At 38.5% G+C, this 21,533-nt stretch overlaps 1 protein-coding gene across 5 annotated transcripts in view; it reads right to left on the bottom strand.

Moving 5' to 3' along the window:
- Positions 1-1,524: 1,524 nt before the first annotated feature.
- LOC124408823 (aquaporin AQPcic-like) overlaps positions 1,525-21,533 on the bottom strand; it is a 35,019-nt gene continuing 15,010 nt past the window's right edge. For 2 of the 5 annotated variants that reach the window (XM_046886050.1, XM_046886048.1), the window contains exons 2-5: positions 5,690-5,877; positions 4,167-4,310; positions 3,134-3,586; positions 1,525-2,954 (exon numbers count right to left, since the gene is read on the bottom strand). In XM_046886050.1, the coding sequence (XP_046742006.1) occupies positions 2,946-2,954; positions 3,134-3,586; positions 4,167-4,310; positions 5,690-5,877 (794 nt within the window). In that variant the 3' untranslated portion in view covers positions 1,525-2,945. Of the gene's footprint in view, positions 2,955-3,133; positions 3,587-4,166; positions 4,311-5,689; positions 5,878-9,091; positions 9,262-10,208; positions 10,512-16,749; positions 16,842-21,533 lie in introns of those variants that run through there. The other 3 variants (XM_046886052.1, XM_046886053.1, XM_046886049.1) reach the window with 3 other exon arrangements.

The raw sequence follows: 21,533 nt of genomic DNA, 5'->3' as shown, positions 1-21,533 counted from the left end.
ATTACACGGTACTTGTGTGTTGATGAAACTCAAAAGGGAATGTATCGCTCTACCAACTGAATAAGGCGAGACTTGCCTGTCAAAAAGCTCTTCAAAGCTTCCGGCAAGATGTTCAATCATGATTTTCCTTAACGAGAGGTGGAGAGCCAAGGACCTTGAGAGTCGCTATAGGGCTTGTATTGGGAAAGCTGCTACGGGTTATGAAAGCCTTGTCAATAACCGAACCCTGTTCGAAAAGGCACAGTCAATCATTGATCCAATCCACATATATTGGAGGCTATATAGAGGAGAATTCGTTCCTATGCCCTATCCCTCGGATATTACCGAATATTACCCGATATTACCGCCCGAGGGATGGACGTTTATTAAAATAATGATATAACCCTGGGGCTACGAGCGATATCAAATCTCGTTCCTCATTCGTCCAGTTAGTAGAAACGCGGATCGACGCACACCATTTATCAATCATCTTCCATGAAGATGAACTATTTTGCAAAGAATTTCCGTGAAAAATAATTCAAGCAAGGCTCATCAGTGGAGATCACCTATATTCGTCTCAAAACAGCGCTTCCACGATTTACAGAGGACAGAGTTGACCTGAAAACGGAAAGCAGTCAACTTATCGTATTGCCGAAGAGGGATTCGAAATCGCTATTATATTGGTATGCACGAATTGTTGTTTAAATTATATTTTCGTATCACATAGTCGGTGATTTTTTTTTATATGTTTTCCGACCTTTACAAAATCTTAATATTTAAATCACGTATCTCGTTCTAGAACCTTTCTGGATTACCGAGTTGAAATTTTATAACTCTGTTGAACCTTTTTATACTCATTTTGACACTTCAATAAAACCTCGAATCTGCGGAACTAGAGAAAATAAAACTCAAGCGTTAATTGAGATGTAAACCAGGAATATTGCAACTGAGACTTGCGAGGATTGAATAAGTTCCAATTTTTGATATCATTACAGCTTCGGATGTCGGAATCGGGACTGGACACAGTTTTGAGCTTCCAGTGAAACATTTTTTACTCAGAATTTCCGTATCTAAGAAGGTCCTCATACAAAGCTTCAAAATTTTCTTAAGGTCCAAATGAAGTCTAAAATTTCGTCTCGGGTTATCTGTTGACCGTACAATATTATACTTATGCCAATTCTACGTTAAAGTATAAAATTTTCTAATGAGCATAGACTTAGGAATACTATACATATATATGTATATATATATTATATAAGTGTCTCAATACCTAGTAGAAGAATTTCAAGTTGCATAACTGGGAGGAAATGGTGATGACGTGTACGATTCGAATGAAAATCACGTGTTGAGCGAGAGAATTGACTGCCAGGAACTAGGACCAAACAATGGGCGAGAAATTCCACCCATCGTTTATCGAATACCAGAATCAGTCAACTCCTGCTCTTAAACACCCCTTTTACTTATAACTACATATTCCAAAGTTGTACCTTTCATTTCATACTTTCGGAATAAGACACCGTTTGCTGCAGTAAATACTAATTATAATAATAGTAACCCTACTTCCTACTTATCATTATAACAATAATCACCTATACAGTCATCACATTATGAAATTTATGCACCGTCGTCGAGAATATCTAATACCAGAACGTTAATCCAACACGCCTGAATTTTTTTTTAAATTTTATACAAATGTTCAGAATGATAATAACAATCGTCATCATAATGATAGTTGTAACATTGGTGATTAAAATGGACAATGTTATAATAATAACACCAACACCAACAGTATTATTCATATTAATTATCATAACAGTTATAATATCTTTCTACGCTACTCAATTCTAATCACCGTTACACCATGGCAGTGAATAAGAATAACATTACAATAATTAATAGTACTTGAACTTAATAATCGTATAATAATATTAATAACATATGTATAGTGATAGATAAATTACGTATAGTGGTTTGAATTTTCAGTTTGTCAATAATAAAATTACATACAGTGGGACACGTATGCACATGATCTACACACGATCACTGGGATGTTGAGAAGAAGAAAAAGATATTAAGTAATCCCCTTCTTTTTTGCAACTAGTAGCCATCAATCTCTCCAACCCACTTTTGAAAATAATTTAAAATTGGTAAGCATTGGAGCGACAATATTCAAATGATACTGGTTTCGTTGTTTAACACCCAGCTGTACTCGTGCACGTTTGTTATAAATAAAATATATGTGTATCTGATACGTATAAATTTAGATATGTACAGCTTTGGTTACTTTATTTACAAAATGATTAGAAAAAAAGACTAATTGTAAAAGAAAACTAGGACAGTTACAGACAAAACGCACGTTCATCCAGCATAATATTTGGCCGGATGCAAGTGGTTAATTTATACATATTAAATACAACTAATTATTGCCATCGACCTTCTCCTCGTCTCACTTTATCAATATAAAGCAATGAATTCTAATTTCAAATCCAATCTATACTTTACATTTTATAGGTACAGAGCATTCGCACTATCGATTCAATGTATCATCGACTGATTATCGAGGCATTTCTGAATGACACAATTTCACAGAAGTATCACGAAGCCACTTTTCATCGTTTTGAATTGTACGTTATACGTACAAGCGAAATATTCATTTTTCTAAAAAAATACATACGTTCCATATTTGTGATTAGTTTGATCCACGAATGCCTTCGGCATACTTATTACGCCGATAGCATTGGTATTGATTTCATCACTTCGAAGTAACCAGCATACTCTGGTAACCTTGTCCTCTTCTTTATCCTCCTCCTCCATCATCGTTCGCCTTGCATCCCTGAATTCGAAAAATCTTGATACGAATCAGCAGAGTAGCGACGTTTCGTAAGGTTACCAGACGAGTACGAACAATACGAAGGATCTAACTTTCGTATCGCGATCCATCAGAAACTGTTCGGCTATGTAGGACTTCAGTTAATCTGCAAAAGTAAAGGAATACACACATATAAATACCCTATTCGTTATTCATCCAAGTTGAGCAGTGTCAAAGAAAACAATTTACACAAGACAATACTGAATTAGGTTACAAGGTTCAAGAAACTGAGATGGAACGTTTCAGAATTTCACCATTTTTATAACAGGTATAATTTTAACCCACCTCCTGTTTTTCAGTTGCAACGGAGTTGAGCGCTGTAGCCTCTGGAATGTCTTTATCGGCTGATTCCCGTGGCCAAAACAAAGTCTTGTAGGCAAGGGTGGCCAAAATGGACCCAGCTATTGGTCCCAACCAGTATACCCAGTGAGTGGTCCACGCGTTGTTCCAAAGAGCAGGACCCAATGTTCGCGCAGGGTTCATGCTGCACCCGGTGTAAGGCCCAACCGACAACGACAATGTCGTGACAGTCAACCCGAACTTGATCGCAGTTGAGTCACTGTTCCTCGCGTTGCGGGGATCCCAGGAGGCGCAGCAGAGTAGGATCAGAACTCCGGTGGCCACTGTCTCCACTAAAAGACCCTGGATCAGCGATATTTTCGAGTGGATCGAGGTCACGCAAAATGAACTTGCGCTTGTAAGATCACCGTTATGAAGAAGTTCGGCAGGAGTTATCGCCTGTGAAGTGATAATGTTATTAGAAAAGAAACCATCATGGAGCATGAACGACCATTGTGATGATCAAGAAAACGATGCAAACTATCCACTTACAAGAAAGGTATCCCAGGTTCATCTCTCCGATTTGATTTCTTTCGAAGTATGTTGTTGTAGACTAAATACTAAGTGACACGCAGTTTTTTATCTGCCATTAAGCACTTTAAGGAGGTTAAAATGCAGTTTTTGGGCAGACTGGGCAGTTTTTTTTTTTTTTTTTTTCAATTGAGAAAATTACATTCTTCATTTCTCGCTATGAGAAAACTTTTCCAGTTCGATTGGTTAAGAAGTATCATGTTCCTCCGGGTGAAACTGTCAAATCAGCACTTGACATGCCTTACTTTGGAGTGTGGTTTCACCCCCTTAAAGTGTTTAATGATATATAAAAAAAATAAGTGTCGCTCAGTTTTTAGTCTACCACAACATATTAAAAAAGAAATCGAATCGGCGAGATCGACCTAGGATACCTTCTTTGTTAGCGCATGCCTTGAAATCAAGAAAATATGAAACACTGAACGTGTTATTTATGAGGAACTTCACTAACCTTCAGCATTCCGTACCCAATTATAGCACCCAATAATTGCGATACTATGTAGACTGCAGCTGCAGGAAGAGATTTGTGGCCGAGTATGACTGCGCACACCGTCACTGCTGGATTAATGTGGGCGACGCTGATGTGTCCGATGATCTGCCGAGTAGAGAAAAAAAAATCGTTTAGGTTGTAGAATAGGTATCCTGGAATCTGGAGGACTTGTTCATATTCATCGAAACTCTTGAAGGCGATAATCGAATAATTGGTGACAGTTTGCCGAACGCGGTAACAAGTTACATCTCTGATCTCTGATTTGTGAGCGTTCAGTCTTAACAATTTATAGTGCCAATACACGCCTTCTGTCTCTAATAGCTAATATCAAATCTTTGTTCTCTATTGCTGTAAGGTTTCTATTCTATAGTTATTTCTGTACAATGCTGCGATTTAGCTTAAGTCATCTCGCATAATCTCGAGTAACGTGAGTGGAGAACATTTTCACCGCAATATATTATACGATTATAACAACACGTCAGCGATTTGTTCCAGTAAAAAAAACGGTATTACTGATTACGTTGACTGAGTGAACAAATCGCGATAACTTTTCATGTTTTTATTAACATCTCTTCGAAAGCGTGCCTCATTAACGCAGTAATCTTAACTCGAATACTGCGCGAATGTGCTCGTGCGATAACCCAATGAACTTGCGAAGTTTGAACCCCGTTAAAGATCACTTGATATTTCATGAAGTTAGTTCAGGAACAAAAGCTTGTAGAGAGTTGCTATGATTTCTTTACTATCTTGGAAATTAAACAATGACTAAACGATCAATTAAAATCCATAGCTGTAAGCTAGCTTTCGTCATTTTGATTGAACTCAACCGTAATGATGACGCATGGACAGCTTCAGCGATGTCCCTGATGAACTTGTATTACCATAAAACCATGTGATAGCATGTATAGATATTTAAGCAATAAATGAGAGTGAATTGTGGAGGTATGTTGCAAAATAAATATACACACACACACACACAATTCTGATATTCAAGAATAAACAGGTGACCCAGATGCTCTCACAACAATCCAGTAGGATTTTTACTGAACTATTTCTTTCAACCTTCCATTCTTATTATTATTGTTCGTTTATTCCGCTCTTCTACCTCCTACTCTCAGACTTATTTTTATGTACCGCGTTAAAGCTACGGCGTTAAAGCAATAGCTACTAATTTTTTTTCTTTGGGCTACAATCAAGTTGTAACAGTATTTAAATTCCGAATATTCGAAGAACCACGCAAAAATTAAGTCCAGCCATTTAACTCCTGACATTTCTCTTCAGATAAATACTTCAGACGATTATGACAAAATTTCATCATCATCAGAAAATAATAGTGAAATGGTAATCGCAATGTTTAACGAATTATTCAACTCTTCTGTACTGCCAAACAGTAAGCAAAACACGGACGACTTCCTGTTGCAACAGTTGGAACGAAGTTGTCACTCCAGTAGCATGTAATGATAAATATACAACGATTTCCGTACCTGGATGACACATGTGACAGCAAATCCAAAAGTCAGGGCGGTCTGAAGGCTGGTTGGAATTGTCGACAAGGAACCAACGCAGCCCATGCAACCAACGAAGACGAGGATTGCCGTTCCCAGTAGCTCAGCCAGCCCCGTGACCAGAGTTTGCGACCATGATGCCTCATCCTTCAGCAACTGCTTGAACCCTAAGAACAAAATTCACAAGTACACGAGATTAGTAAATGTATTAATTTCATTGGTCACACAAAATTGTATACTTCTATTATTCGTAGGTACCGTTTTATTTGAGAACAAGCCAATCGTTACGAGTTAAACTTAAGACTAAATAAAAAAATAAAAATAAAATGAAATATCCGCACGTGCAGCAGTGCAACACCTTTGATAATTTCTATTCAAACATCGATTCTGGAATTTGGAATCAGTGGTTATTTTTTAGAATTTTTACTCTCACATATTGCAAAATTAATCCAAGTTCCGTTTCTATGTAAAGCCTATGACGCACATTATCGGCTCAAATCCATTAAAATTCAAGTACAGTGCCGTAGAAAATTTCATTACGGTTTTGCGTATACTTTATTCCTGAGCAAGTTTTGGGGTCCCAGTGCGAAGATTGTCCGAAGAACATTGGACAACTCACAACCGGCAAGACCTTGTTTGAGTTGCAGTACCTGATCTTGAAAAAGCACTTAAAACTTGTGACGCAATAAAGTTAAAAGAAGCCACGTGACCAGGGATATTTGCACCGAATCCGCTTGTGGCGCTGATGTATTGACTTATAATACACTATCGGTATGTAAACTTCATGGGCAACGTGACGAAATATTTGAACAAAAGTGACCTCGCGATATGAACGCAGCATCATGTAACCTGGAATTTAACGCATGTGATGCAGTTGCCGCAATTGTATAATCGTTTTGATATTACAATTACAATAATGTCATACCGAACGTTCGCTCGTTTTCAATTCGTACGATTCTTCTTGCGCAGATGTAGGAGTTGTAAACAAAAATTATGATTGTTTATACTGCAAGTGCCGCAACAAGTTAACTGGATAAAAACAATGTGAAAAACGTTACGTCTCCATGTTCAACATCTGTGTCTCTAACTGCACGAACTAAAGTTGAAACCGATAAACTTACGCAACATGTGATGACTATTCTTCGAAATAATTCATATCATAACTTGATTTTCAATCGAGATTCTGGTTTAGGCTGTACAAACAATGTTGATATCACCGCAACATATAAGTGCATGCACTATATAGTGAGGTAACGAATATTCGCATCCGCGTTCGCAAAAATTTTGCGAATGTGATTGTCACAAAAGACTTCATATTTTGGTGATAAAAATTGTCAGAATAATATGAAATACGACAAGAAACATTAGTTTGATAATGAAGTTTTATTATAAAAGTTTGTCTTCACGTTTGAATCACACTCTAACCTCGAAATAAATTTGTTTCTGTTATCAATTTGTTGCTAAATAATCAAACAAACAATCGACTAGGTTCGGATCAGTTCGGCAATTTCCGTAATAAGATGCAAACGGCGCCAATGTGTGTGTCAGTCAATCAATCGTCAACTTTTAGCCATAGAAAAATGGCGCGAGATTTAAAAATGTACATTCGCGTTCGCTAATATCGATGACAAATATTCGCATCGGTTTTCGAATTACCGAATGCTTACAAATTTACATTCGTTACATGTCTAGCATGCGCGTTTCGTTTCCATAGATACGTTGTAATAGCGTAAACACGAATAGCAATGATATCGACATGAAATGTCGGATCTAAATCGGTACAGGACTTATGCCTGAAAAAATCTATTCGGCAAATTAGCGATGACGTTTAATGAGTCGTGTAACGCGTGGCAATTAAGGAGACCATTACTACGTTTGGCCTGGAACGAACCCCTCCGAGTATCGCAGAACTATTAACGACATTTTCCGTACTGGTTCAGTAAAATTCCGACAAAGAGAGAAAAAGCGGAAGAGAGATATCCTTGCTATCTTAGATATTAGGCAGTAGCTGAACCGAAATTGCCGTTGCATCGCCAAAAGGTAATAAGCATAAGTGAACGTCTCGCTGGTTTTTTCCACTCGTCTCTAAGTATCCCCGACCTTTTCCCCATACACCACGGGGACAGAAAAAGAGGGGATAAAATAGAAGCGTGACGCGTCTGTTTGAAGCAGGTACCCCGAATGGTAGGGGTCACCAGGAGAGCCTCGGCATACCTGCAACTAACCTCTGCCGGATGTCCGTGAGACTCGCAGCCTCACAACGACACAAAACCCTCCTTTCCCGTTTGGTGCAGATGCTGCAGTCCTTCAATGCCGATGCAGCTTCGACTCGTGATGAAGCGAGAGGGGAAACGTGGAAAAGTACAGTAAACAGGGGGGCTTGCTAGTTTGGCTGGTCCCTTCATCACCGGCGAAGTATACCTGAACCAGACGACGGATTAGGGCTGTTCGAATTCGACTAGAACCTTCTTTCCGTGGCCGTTACGCGGCGAACGCGCGTCAAGCATGTCGCTCATGAACTTTGAGCCACCCGGCCGAATTCGAAAAGACTGAATCATTCGGGTTGAGGGTAGCCTGTACAGGGATTACTTGTGATGATAAAATTGAACCAATTTCATGGCGAGAGTCGTCAACTTGCGGTAAATTATCTCGGCTAATTTATTTTGCAAAAATTTCACCGTTTACCCGAGTCGAGAAGTGTGTGAGACGGCCTGTCGGTATTAACGGTCTTATCGCATTAGTAATGACACCAAGTGACTGTGCACCATTGTGCATTGCTGCATTTTTAGATGCGTCTTTAATTCCGCTCACGTTATCATGCTGAATGACGTGCGTGTTTGGCGCTCCGAATCGTTTATAGAATCTATCTATTATCTATTAGTACGGAAGCGAGAGAAGAATGATCGCGTCTCTCGCATCGCAGCTTCCTCGAAGAAAATTGCCCAATCGTTTAATTGATCGTTAAATTGCAGAACGTGTAGTGGAGATGCACGTGGCACGATTATTGCGAATCAACGACACGTTGCTTCACTGCGGAACATTAAGCGGCTGATTTTATAACTTGCGGTGAAATCTCGGACAAAAAGAGCCGCGACTTTTTTAATTTCACCTCAAGCCGCGAATTCGCAGCTTCGTTACGTGACGGAGTCTAAAAACGAAATCGCGGGACGGTCCAGCATGATTTTTCACTGGTAGCCCCTCCTCCTTATCATTCGAAGCGCTCTTTCTCTACTCAATGTTACCTTCTCGCTACCTGCATCGGCGAGCGGCACGTGCAGCTTGGCAAGAGGGTAATGCCGGAAGAATCGACAAAGCATGCATAGGCTGGATGGATTGCAGGTGTTTTTTAAATTCGTTAAAATACACATTACTTCACCCTACGTGATTGGGATTCGTCGAGCAAGCTCTGACTGTCAGGTGTTTCCAGTGATCCGAACGTTGTTCGATGATAAGGAGAGCCGTTGTGAACATTCCGCTTCTCTGCCATGCTGTTTTAGTTTTTCACAAAAATTTAAAGGGTGATCCGGTCCAAAGATTTATTTTAATTTTCCTCTCCTGCACTGCAAGTTCAGGGTCAGGGTCGAAATCCTCCGATCTTCAGATGTTTAGTTTTTAAACTTCTTTTCTCAACTTGGCGTCGAGTCAATTCCCACTTTTTCAAACTTTTTATGCTTATGTTTTATTTCTTTCTTTTTTCTCTCGGTTACCAAATGCGCGAAAACCCGGCAAAACCGATTTTGGGCTTTTACCAGAAAGTCGAGACAAGCCAATTTTGCGGCAAGTTTCACCTGCGTGAGAGTCCGCGGTTATTTTTGAACCCACTGGCAATAAAATTTCACTTCTACCGACCGACGACTGCAGACTGACTGATCGACCACCTCGGCTTTGAACACCTACTGCCGAAAGTTCCCACTTTAGACGACGCCGGTAGCGAGTCGCCATTCGCTTCAAGTTCTCGCGGCAAAGGCCGGCCAGAATGCCGGAATGCCGTGCGAATACGAAAAAACTCTACGGTTCGTTTAAAATAAAATTAAAGAGATCCGGGACCTGCTGTGACAACTCGGCAATACCGCTGATATGCAAACACAGGCCGTAAGTCTGGCAATTTCACTTGAAGGGGCCAATTGCAATAATCGAAAACACCACACGTGTGGTGCTGTTTTGATTATACGAATGTAGAGAGCATGTGTGTGTCAGAAACAGTACCTAATAGCGAGATTGAGGTAAAACATACGGCAGCAAGACTCCGAGAATAAATTGCATCTGTATACACAGAAAGAAGAAAAGAAGCTGAATAAGAAAAAAAGTTTTTTTGCTCGATTTAATCAATGTGTCGAAAGAAATATACGGTTGATTCAAGCAAATACGGTTCCCAAAATCATTTCACCGAAATGACATTTGTTTGAATGAAGAAAGAGAAAAAGAAATTCCTTTCACCGCATTTGATAAATTCGACTGATTCTCTCTCCGCGTGTGACGATGAAGAGGAAATATTTACCTTTGGTAGAACCCCGGCGAGGCATGATCGGTTAAACTGTAACCCTCGAATCCGCAGATGCCGACCAAGTATAATTCGATACTGTTAGTTTTTGGCTAACCAATTTCCAATCTTCATTTATTACGCTTCCTGGGTGGGGGATGACAGCCGAGGAACAAACTCTGCTCGCAGTTATTGCTATTCGCTACTGATACCAGCTAGTTCGCACTACCTACTGACGACTACCGCGAGAGTAAGGCCATGCTCCGTCTCTCAGCGAGTGATGATGGGCAAATGGTTGATGCTTTTATCATAACTGCCGCAGCGTACGATAAGCCTCAGTCACCGAGCTCCCCTCCGACGCTTATTTTCAATATGTATAGATATAATAAATGATTTGTGCAATACTTAATACGTGCTGAATTACAGCGCAAGAATCACTCGAGCGTATTCTGAAGCAGAAATTTGTTTTTCGAGAGCAATCACGCCGAGTTTTAAAATGACAAAAAAATTAGATATCTACCACTGAGCTTTTATGTAACATTATAACATATTACTATATGAACGTACATTATATCATCATGTGTATTATTACACACGGAGTCAATCTTCCGATCTTCACTAGGCGAACGATCATCCCCCTCCACAGCTGATTCAAAATCTCAATTGTTTACGCTTTGGTCGGGACCCGCGATTTCAGGTGCAATCTGAACACTTGAGAGCCTTAATCGGGGCAGATTAGATTCTCAGATGTCGACCGGACGTTTGGATCTGATTGGAACAATTCCACACGTCCAATGTGAAGATTTACAACGAATGCATGCTATTTTTGAAACGACGATTATGAGGGGATTAATTTTTTTCATTCTCCCATTCCTGAAGAAAAAGAGTTTAATCCCACGAGCTCGATAGTGCTTGGATTTTACCCATGGAACCGAGTGACGATTATCAGCCGCTGGAGCTCACCTCTAAATTAAAGTAAAGTAAAAGGACTAAATGCATTTTCCTTCCTTGCGGAACCGCAAATAACATGATTTTAGTGATGCTTATTTAAACACGTCTGCATACAAAGAAAGACAAGTCATCAAACCCGCACAAGGAATTTTTTCGTGTTTTTTTAACTGAAATGTTAATTCATTTGAAGTGATACTGATTTTGGCTGCTAGACAGTAAACTTTCTCCCTTGTAAAGCAATTTTAAAAATGTTTGTACCTGAGCTCTTTGCATTTGCTAGATTGCAATTCATACATGCAATGAATCATTAGGATTATCAGGAGATTAAGAAGATTAAGAAGATCTCATCAAGGAGATTAGTCGATGTGATTTCAGTTTGTTTTTTATAACGTCATATTTTCTTTAGTTTAAAAGATGTTGTATTGGACGAACTGAACACACTTGGACTGAAATTTATATTTTTGCAATAAACCAATTAATCAAGTTCTCTATATTCTGACTGAACGACTATTTAAACAATCCAATTTTCCCGTCATAAACTTAAATGCAAAGGTTGTTCTTTTCCGAAAATAGATGAAATATTACTATGTTGCGTAGTTAATAATATTAATACATCGTGATCAAATACTTTTCTTCTATCTCTCTCTCTCTCTCTCTCTCTCTTTTTCTTTTGGATCATTGCTTCATTTTGAAATAAGATAATCCCCGAATTTTATCTTACCAATTCGCCAAGGAGGTGCCGGCAGGTAACAACGTCCAGCCCTTTTATCATATCGAGAAGGCGATAAAAAGTGAAAGTCTCCATTCATCACGATATAAATGTTCTGGCAATGGCTGCGTAACTCTTTTCGAAGCAGGCGCGACACAAATCGAACATTTTGCCAATAATGATAGAGATACGAAGATGAAAATCGTGACCACACGGTTACGTCGATTCAAGATTTATCTGTAACCTTTGAAAATCCATGACTAATTCATGACTTGCTCTTGTCCCTTCAAGCGCTCGGTGATAATTGGACGAAACTGGTTTTCTCTAAACTGTGCTGATGGTTTCGAAGGTTGAAAATATAATTCCCGTACCTACATATGAATATGTAGTCATAATGGAACCTAGCGTGAGTTATAAAATGATAAAAATTTGCGAAAAAGTTTTGCGCGAAACTTCTCGAATTATACAAAAATTGAGTCAATAATTGTTCACGTTTTTTCAGCTAGCACGTAGGAAAAAAGTGTCTAGAAATGAACGTCACTGGCTAATTTAGTTCATTTGGAATTCGACAAACATATTACGTAGAGTAGGAGATTGTTCTTGTTTTTCTTCATCATTCACTCACACGGTTAACCAATCCTTGTCGGTTATTCATTTTTTGTTTCATGGTTTCTCTTTTATTTTTCGTCTTTCTTTCACCATGACACGACCGATTCGAGATAAAATCTGTGAGCATATGCTAATTGTAAGCTTCATTCACTTTGTATGCTTGTGTACCCACATTATACAACCGTCGTCAAGCAGCAATTTTTTGCCTCGCAAATTCAAAATACTGTACATTTGTAATGCGCAGTTGGTACGAAATTCCGTCCCTCTAATCCACTTGCTCAGGCCTTCTAAACCAGCCACGTTGAATTTCCGATCATGTGAAAAATTAAATTAAAATTGTCACGTCTAATGACGTACCTAATAAGAATTTTTCACTCGGTGTCCGAATCACGCAATCATCAATTACGACGCACATGACTGTATTGGGTAATTCATATCGAATCCTGAACCACAGCGCTGTAACGAATCTAAAAACTTGATCGATGTATACGGGTGTCGATAAGATACGAAGAGAGAAAAAAGGGTAATTCTAATTACGTGCCAATTAGTAAGTCATTGACCAGAAAGTCGAAATCAACGAGGAATTTGTTCCTGAGAATTGCACGAGCGAAAACACTGCGAATTCCTGTCCTGCAGATAAAGCAAAAAATTATCGATCGGTGCCGCGGTTTTAATGTACACACATGTGTAACGTACGACATGTTATCTACGGTATATAATACCTAGCGATATCAAGCTAACAGCAACAATTTCGATCAAGCGTAGAATAATACAACAACGCCTGACACGCGTAACAATATAAACCGTCAGTCTTGATGATTGATTCAAATCAACTCTTCAAACGCCGGACAGACATTTCAGTTTGAAGTAATTTGTAGAAAAATGGCATATCGACGCACGACAAGCGGCAAAACCACAACTGATAAGCATTTCCATGCTATATGGCCATCGATTAACGCGTTTGAAATTAACGGACTTATACAGCAACTGTTAAAACAACGTGTATGTTATAAATTAATCTGAACAGAGAAATAAATATTCGGTTTTTTAATATTGAAAATTGATTGAGAAACCGCATTGACAAGCAGTTGAACTGTGTTTAAATTTTGATATTTTTAAGTTAGATCATCCGACCTTTGCTTAGTTTTGAAAATTTCATAGTACCTATCATTTTATCGTGAAATAGATACGAAATTGGCTACGAATGTTGAGAAAAAAACCACGCTTACAAAGAATAAACGAGAACGAACGTTTGATTTTTTGTTTTCGGTAAATTTTGCAAATTTTCACGAAAGACATCTCAAGTTGATATTCGAACAACGTGGGCTTACTCAAGACTAAACTCACTACAAAAAGTCATGCGCAGTTTAATATTACGTATTATTTCAAAGATCAGCATATTTCAAGCTGCAAAAAATTTTACCGACGAATCTGTCCACACGTGAGTTAAACTTTCATACACAGATGTATGCATAATATGTACGTAAACCTACGTACGAAAAGTTGGCGCCGATGCTAGATTTCGCACGTATCTCTGTTTTCGGTACACACACACACACACTCATAAGCGATCACATAACATGCATACGCTAGAAGAGATTGTACAATAATAATAATGAACAGAGGAGGCACGTCGGCTCAGCCAATGAACACCTTCAACGAAATCAGGCGGAGGTTAAGTCGACAGTTTTATTTATAAGTTAGGTAGTCGAACGTCACGAGAACTTGACGCTGTTTCTTTTTATTTAAGTAGTCGTTCCTTTTTTCTTCTTTTCGTCGCCTCGATTCGTTTCTCTCTCTTTCTCTCTCTCTCCCTCCCTCTCTTGTGCGCTTACGGTTTTTTCCTTTCCTTTCTCGTTTTATCCCCATTACGATAAGGTACGAAAAAGACACACGACAAGCCAGGAGGCACGGCACACCGTGACGTTGAATTCCAAGGTTAGTATCCAGCAACGGGAAGATGGGGGCTCGGTTTCATAATTTATTCCATTTTTTCGTGCCTTCAAATGTCATAAACAAATCTATCCACCGTCCCTGAGGCGCCAGCGACCGTATATGATTAATAGAAAATCACTTTTAACCACTTAAAAAAGTTCATCTATTAGCGGAAGACACTTGCTTTGGAAACGTCACATTCTTGCAATAACGTATACGTACACTATACGATACTTACGTACAAATCTGACCATATAATTTACACCACGTTTGTCACCTTTGCGAGAATAATGATAACAAAAAATTTTTCAATCAGTAATTAGATAATTCTTTCCATTTTCAATAAAGCTCCAATCATTTCGCGTGTCAAACATTCAACATTCTAAATTGTTCCGCGTTAATTTAATTGCAACTCGTTTGTTCTCGCTAATAGATTCCGCAACAGAAGTTAGCCGCTCACTTCCGACCGACTGGTTCTTATCTCGAGCTTCCGGCACGTCGACAGATTCGCATATAAGGTATTAAAGTGAACCTACATTTCTGCTAATAAATAGTCGAACAATCTGAGGAAAGAGTCTTTTATAATCTGCTCTCTCCTCCCTCCTCCCTTTCACATCGTAAAAATGTTTCATCTTTCATCTTGGTCTTCGAAATGTCCACGACAGTGCGAAGGTCGTCTACATATTGTAATACGCTTCTGGCCGCAATCGTGCTTCCACATTACGCAACCGTGTTAGAATTCGATCGTTAGGTATCAATAATATTTACACGGTATCGAGCTTGTCAGGAAGTTATCAAGTATCGGCCTCGTGCAATTGGGTCGAGAGCTCAGTGCAGTTCGGTATAAATCGTCGCTGCATCGGTGAGTCAGCTTCGACGATCGTGGAGGAAAAAAAAAAAATGTTCGCGGAGAAGATGCAATTGATACGAAATGCTCTTTTCTCGCATTTTTTGGTACGCACTTCCGGCGCAGAGACTTTTCAGATTGGACTCTGGCCGGATTTTAAGGCCGGCAGAAGTTGCAAGCGATTAAAAATGGCGAAGCAAACTTTTCACACGTTAGATAGTCATACATTATACTAAGATTTTACGGCCAACTGTAATTGAGGGTAATTTAATCACGTTTTACTGAGATTGTAGAAACAAAAGGTGGGGAAAAAAGTGGTGTAATATCGAGATGTTCTATATGAAATGGTATAGTTTTTAAGTTACAGTTGAGTGAATGTGATGCACTTGACAGATAAATAGGACCGTAATATATCGCACAACTCTTCATAGATTAGATTCTAAATCACAACTTGATGTTGTAAATAAATAATTATATTTCCTATCTTGCATGCATTTACGTACTATGCTCATCTTATCTTATCTGTTGCATGTATTTTTTGTCTTTCTCTGTTTTTCTCGATAATGTCGAAATGTCAAAGGGTGAGTTAATGCGTAATAAGACTGTTGCAAAAAAATCACGCATGTAGAAGATAAAGCAAGCAAATTGCACGATTTTGCGAAATGTTATCAATACTTATACTTGTTCGTAGAAAAGTGTCGATCACAGCTGGTCTGAATGTACTTACTGTGACATAATGAAAATTTATCATTTTCATAGATCGTTTCGTTGTTACGAGGAAAAATTCTCCCACAAGTTTACATGCTTTGAGATTTTCAATATCTCTTTGAAAATTATGAACATAAAGAAAATGTAAATCTGCAATATTTAAAAAAATGAAACGGTCTGTTCTAACTGTAAAAGCAAAACAAAGATATCTTATACTATACGCTTGATATACGGGGTAGCTAAAATTTATATGAAGTGCACGAAAAATTTGTATTTGCGTAGCTTTTAATTTCGAGCAGTCAGATTGTTTTTCTGTGAAATCTAGTTCATGTAAATAGGTAAACATTGAATTACACATATAAATGGAATCAACTGAACAAATTTAGGCCAAATAGTATGACAACTTATTGTTCAAGCAAAGTGTGTCGAGAATGTTGAATATTTGTCGGATGGCAGTCCAAATAAATATCATTTCGTGACTTGAAAAATTTCTTCTCTTTGTACAACGTGAATTCATTTTTATCGAGCTGCAGTATATATGTAGCTTTATAATATTGATAACACGGCCCAAAGTTCACAGCTATTTTTAACTTCTTTTCTTCTCGTTTCAATTTGCTGCCAGGGGATTAAAAAGCGATCGCGAAAGCAAAGCAGTTGTCAAAAATTTAGATGTAGTGCAGAATTCTCAATCAACGTGCTATTGATAAATATAAAGGATTGCAATTTCACTTATACATATAGAATGCAGATAGCGAAGTTCATCGTGACCTATATTTACTGTTTTATTGGTTTATAATTACTTTTGCGGTGATGCCCGACGATGTGCACCATGTTAGTAGCCTCTTTGGAACTTCCGGAATGGCGATACCTCCACGCGGGTGAACCTCGAATCTTACTTTTCACCGAGAACAACCCTGCGTACTAAAAATACGACACATTTCCATTTTTAATGCATTGATTGTAAGACGAAACGAAAAGCTGAGAAATATTTCTATCTGTCTTATTTCTCTGAGGAATCTCCTAGTCAATTATCTAACAGGGTCATAACATCGGTCTGATCTAGCAAGCCTAACGGAGTGAGATAGAAATCTTCAAAAAGAAAACTGGGCTGGAACATAAATTTTCATGTTTGAAAGAGGTGCTTTAAATGATTTGTCATTTTAGCAATTTAGATAACATTCGACAACTGTCAAGTCCGAAAGCTTTTTCGACAGTGGCACCTAGCTTTACAGACGATGAAATTATGGTCTGTCATACGGTCGAAGAAATTATCGGCAGAGATTAGAGTGATTGTATATTGCAGACAGTTGCTTTTTTCTTTCGTTCGCAGATTAAAAAAGGGGAACATAGAAAAGATATTACAATCTGGTCGTCGTTAGTCAAGAGCAATGAGGTCGTTGAAGTCGCAAGATATCTTAATTATGAAAGTTTGTTTGGCAAATAAACAAATCCCTGTTCGAAAATTTGAAATTGCGCCAAAGGTGTTTAGTTGCTCTGACAATCAGAATTGAAACTTGTGCGATTAGACCGGAACGTTTTTGTCGAAAGGCGTGAATCGATTATTCGCAAAGATATAAGGAAACTCTGATTTTTTCTTCGACGAAAAAAAAGTTTTTATCAAACAAAAGATTGAATAAATCGAAAGTCAACATTAAAATTGATGACAAAATTGATTGAAATAAATATCTTATCGAAAAAAAGCATTTAGTCAAGTGTAGGCAAACTAGATCAGACGCGGTATAGTAAAAATAGAAAGAAGATTAAAAAAAAGTATTTTGAGAAACAATAACTAAGACTTCCGGTAATAATCACTTTGACGTCTACCTTTCTTCAACACAGTCAGGATGAATAAACATAAAAATGTGAACTCACTTTATCGTAAAATCCACAATGTTTGAAGCGACAGTAGCAGCCGACCTTTGTTATCTCACTTTACATATACAAGCCGTCGACAAGATGAAAAAATTGACAATCTCTCAAATTATTTCGACGAAGCAGATAACGACTAGAGTCTGGTGAAATTTCGCGAGCGAATTAGCAATAACACTCCAAGTAGGAACTGGACAATCCAAAAGCTAAATCGTCTTCGTATCTCTAAGGTAACTTCGTCAGGATGCTAAGGCTGACGAAACTGTGCGCGTTACGGTCCGAAAATTTATGTAAACCTTGGCCTCTAATCACCGGGAGATAGTGCAGCAGATACGGCCAACTGACGCGTGCAAACCTTATCAACTTATACCTTCGTGGGGAAGTGAAATCGCCGGCTAATCCAAGGTGTTAACGTTTTCAGGTTCATCGACTAATTCCCCCCAAATTATCTACCGTCAATACAATGTACGCGTGGATTTAAATCGAGCCTCCAGCAGTGCGAAAATGTGCGAAAATTCGTGGTTCGTGGATTTCATGTTATATATGCGGTGGAAATTTATTGTTTTGAGGTAGGAAGAACTCGATTTGGAATATTAAGAGAGAGTTGGATTAACGAAAGGAAGAAAATACATGACGGTGAAACGCGGATGCCGGAGATAAGAGTCAAAAAGTAGAACGCCTGCGATTATTTTGACTTACCTGGAGGTTATGTAGTACTCCTACCCTTACCGACCGAGTAAACTCGCCATTTCTCTTCCTATATTAAAAAGCAAACGACTGGAAAAAGGTTCAAATTTCGACGGTGCATCGCTCATTCGTAGCGGAATTCAGGAAAGTTACTGATACCCCTAAAATTATCAAAAAAAGCTTAGTTTATTCAGGAAATTATTGTAAATCCTAGTTATCGTCCAGCGATCTCAATATTGCATGAAAACAGTCTCACGATGGCTTATTTTACTCCTTATTCTTTCCGGAATTGTGCAAAGTATCTGACCTATGCACTTTCTGGTCCTTGAAATACACACACACACACGTTCAAAAAACCACCTTTTTTGAAGATTTCCGGTGTGTGAATAACATTCCTGAATTCCGATACAAAAGAGCGATGCACCATCGACGTTTGAACCCCTTCCGTTCGTTTGTTTATTTAATAAAACAGGAAAAAGTGTGAGTTTGCTCGGTCGGTAAAAGTAGGAGTACTACGCGACCTTAACGAAAGGAAGAAAATGCATGACGGTGAAACGCGGATGCCGGAGATAAGAGTGAAAAAATATAACGCTCGTGATTATCTTGACTCACCTTAAGCATATAATTTATACGCAGCTAAATTCGATTCATGGATAAATCGTCAAGTTCCTAGACTCCGTAAGCTATTGAGATGAGGCAACGACAATTAAGCGTCATGTGCCTCGATCATTTAACACGTGTGCAAATTTTCAACCTAAGACCTGCAGGGGAGGGGGGGGGGGGGCGAGGTAGTTTACCGTTTGTGTCAATTGACGATGGTAAACATAACTTCCCATGTACACACGTTGTACTCACTTTGTGTAACTAAATCGTTAGTCAGACCACGCGTGTTACTTTACAAGGTATGTGCCGTTATATGTACCAACGCAGAAAATAGTGCCACAGTTGTACGAATAGGTATTCGTTAAAATAGTGTAAACAGCAAGCGATTACTTGCCCACCATAATCGAGATAAAACGTGATTTTTAGACAGATATTGATCTCATCTTCATCGGTAATGAACTTTATTTTCTCTCTCTCTCTCTCTCTCTCTGTTACGTTGCGTCAGTAAATCCAAAGATTTACGATTACGCAATGAGCTAAGATGTTTACTTCATCTTAATTGACTCTTCGACTCGTTGAAAAAAGAAAATCGTAAAACGTCATTTGCCGCAGATCATGTGTAGAAATAATTCACGTGAATATTAGAAAGTTTACAATTCCTATACACCCTGAAGCATGACTTGTCTAATTCTGGACAGCTGGATACCGGAAAATCCAAAATTATGATTAGATAATTTGACAATCGGAATTATGAACGTTTTGCATTTTTTTTCACTTGAAACTGGTTCCGCAACCATTATAAAGATGCACATTAATTTTTCTATAACATCCAGCGATAACAATTCGTTGATATCGAATTTGCATGCAGTAATCCTCTTCACTAAAGTTTTTTTATGCTAATAACATGCCGAAATTGTTTGGAGAAAATTCAGAAGCTCTGAATGAATGTAAAGCGAGGAACGTAACATTAAATTATTTATCGATGATACTACATATTGAAAAATAAGTCTTACTCATAAATCTCCTGCATTTGGATATGAAATGGACTCAACGACACGTTACCTCGTGCGGCACGTTAGCATCGCGACTTCTCCTCTCATACTGTATTAGCTGTTGCTCGTCGAGAACCTGGCACTTCCGTATTTATCGCATTACATACCTAAGTACTCGCATGATTCGCTATATGTCATTCCTCGGATGATTCAGACCACGATTTAATAATAGTTGGACTTTTTCATGTGCATGTGTACCTGCCTTCATATGCGTAACACATGAATACACGTTTTGTACGTACTCGGAGCGATGAACGTCGTAGATTTTACGACGTTAATATTCGCAGCAACGCGAACTTGAAAATTGAAAAATCAATTTGCAGATTCATCAATGTTTTTCAAAGAATTCACGGAAAGCATGAATTTCCTGAAAAACTAGCATCTTCGTTCGATTGTTCACTTGTTTCACGGTTTGCTTGATATCGATAAGTGATTAACGTCTAAAAGCTGTTATGCACTTCGCAGTGAAACCATCGTGAGTGCAAAAATGATATCACCCTTATTCAAGGCAATATTTGCGTGGGTCGTAATCACGTTTCAAAAATAGAATCACACCACCGTTTTGTTCTAATCCTTTGAAAACAATTTTTGCCTTCGTAATAACTAAATACCTAATCCGATTACAGAAGTAATTGATTCAACGGATTTATGAAATGATTCGCACCCCATCACAATATTTACAGTTTGTTTGCGGAAGTCTACGTCTCATTCCCAGCATTTATTCAATCTATGAGAATTTTTTCTAAGCGGAAATGAAAAAAAAAGAAATCTTCACATAAGCATTGAGAAAGCTTTTACCTTTTGCTAACTGAGGGACAAGATAATGTCTACTAATCAAAAATAAATACAGCGCACTTCTCTTTCTTCGACGATGACTGTTTCTTCGCTGATATCAAGGTCACGAACTATTCTTTTAATCAGGTAACCCATTTTTAGGAGGAAGAGGAAGTAAATCCAAGAATTCTAACGATGAAGATTGAACCTGATAACGAAATCATACGACAAGTTTTCTGTTCTGACACCCAACACGTGTCTTATCTGGCAAGAAGAAACTCTTCCTTCTCACAATCAGCGGCAAATAAAAAAGAGAAAAATCACAGGACATATTTTTCCTACTAAAAAAGCTTGCAGACAAAAACCGCCCTTCAAAGTACAATTTTATCAATTATCCAAGGGACCCCTGACCGTGCAAAAATAGAGGGAACTCTTTTGAATGTTTGCTGCGTTCGTATTTCGCGCGCAAATTCGAAGCTGAGCAGCCGTTGAAAAACGGCACCAGAACTTAGGTGCACGTATACCGATCACTACGTCCGCCGATTCGAGTCGACACCTTCTCCCGAAATGAGGCCGCAACTGGACGCTTATCTCCAGTG

This window comes from Diprion similis, chromosome 8 (genome assembly GCF_021155765.1).
Source record: "Diprion similis isolate iyDipSimi1 chromosome 8, iyDipSimi1.1, whole genome shotgun sequence".
NCBI classification, from domain to species: Eukaryota; Metazoa; Arthropoda; class Insecta; order Hymenoptera; family Diprionidae; genus Diprion; species Diprion similis.
The sequence above is the reverse complement of the archived record's forward strand: the minus strand, read 5'-3'. Positions and strand labels throughout refer to the sequence as shown.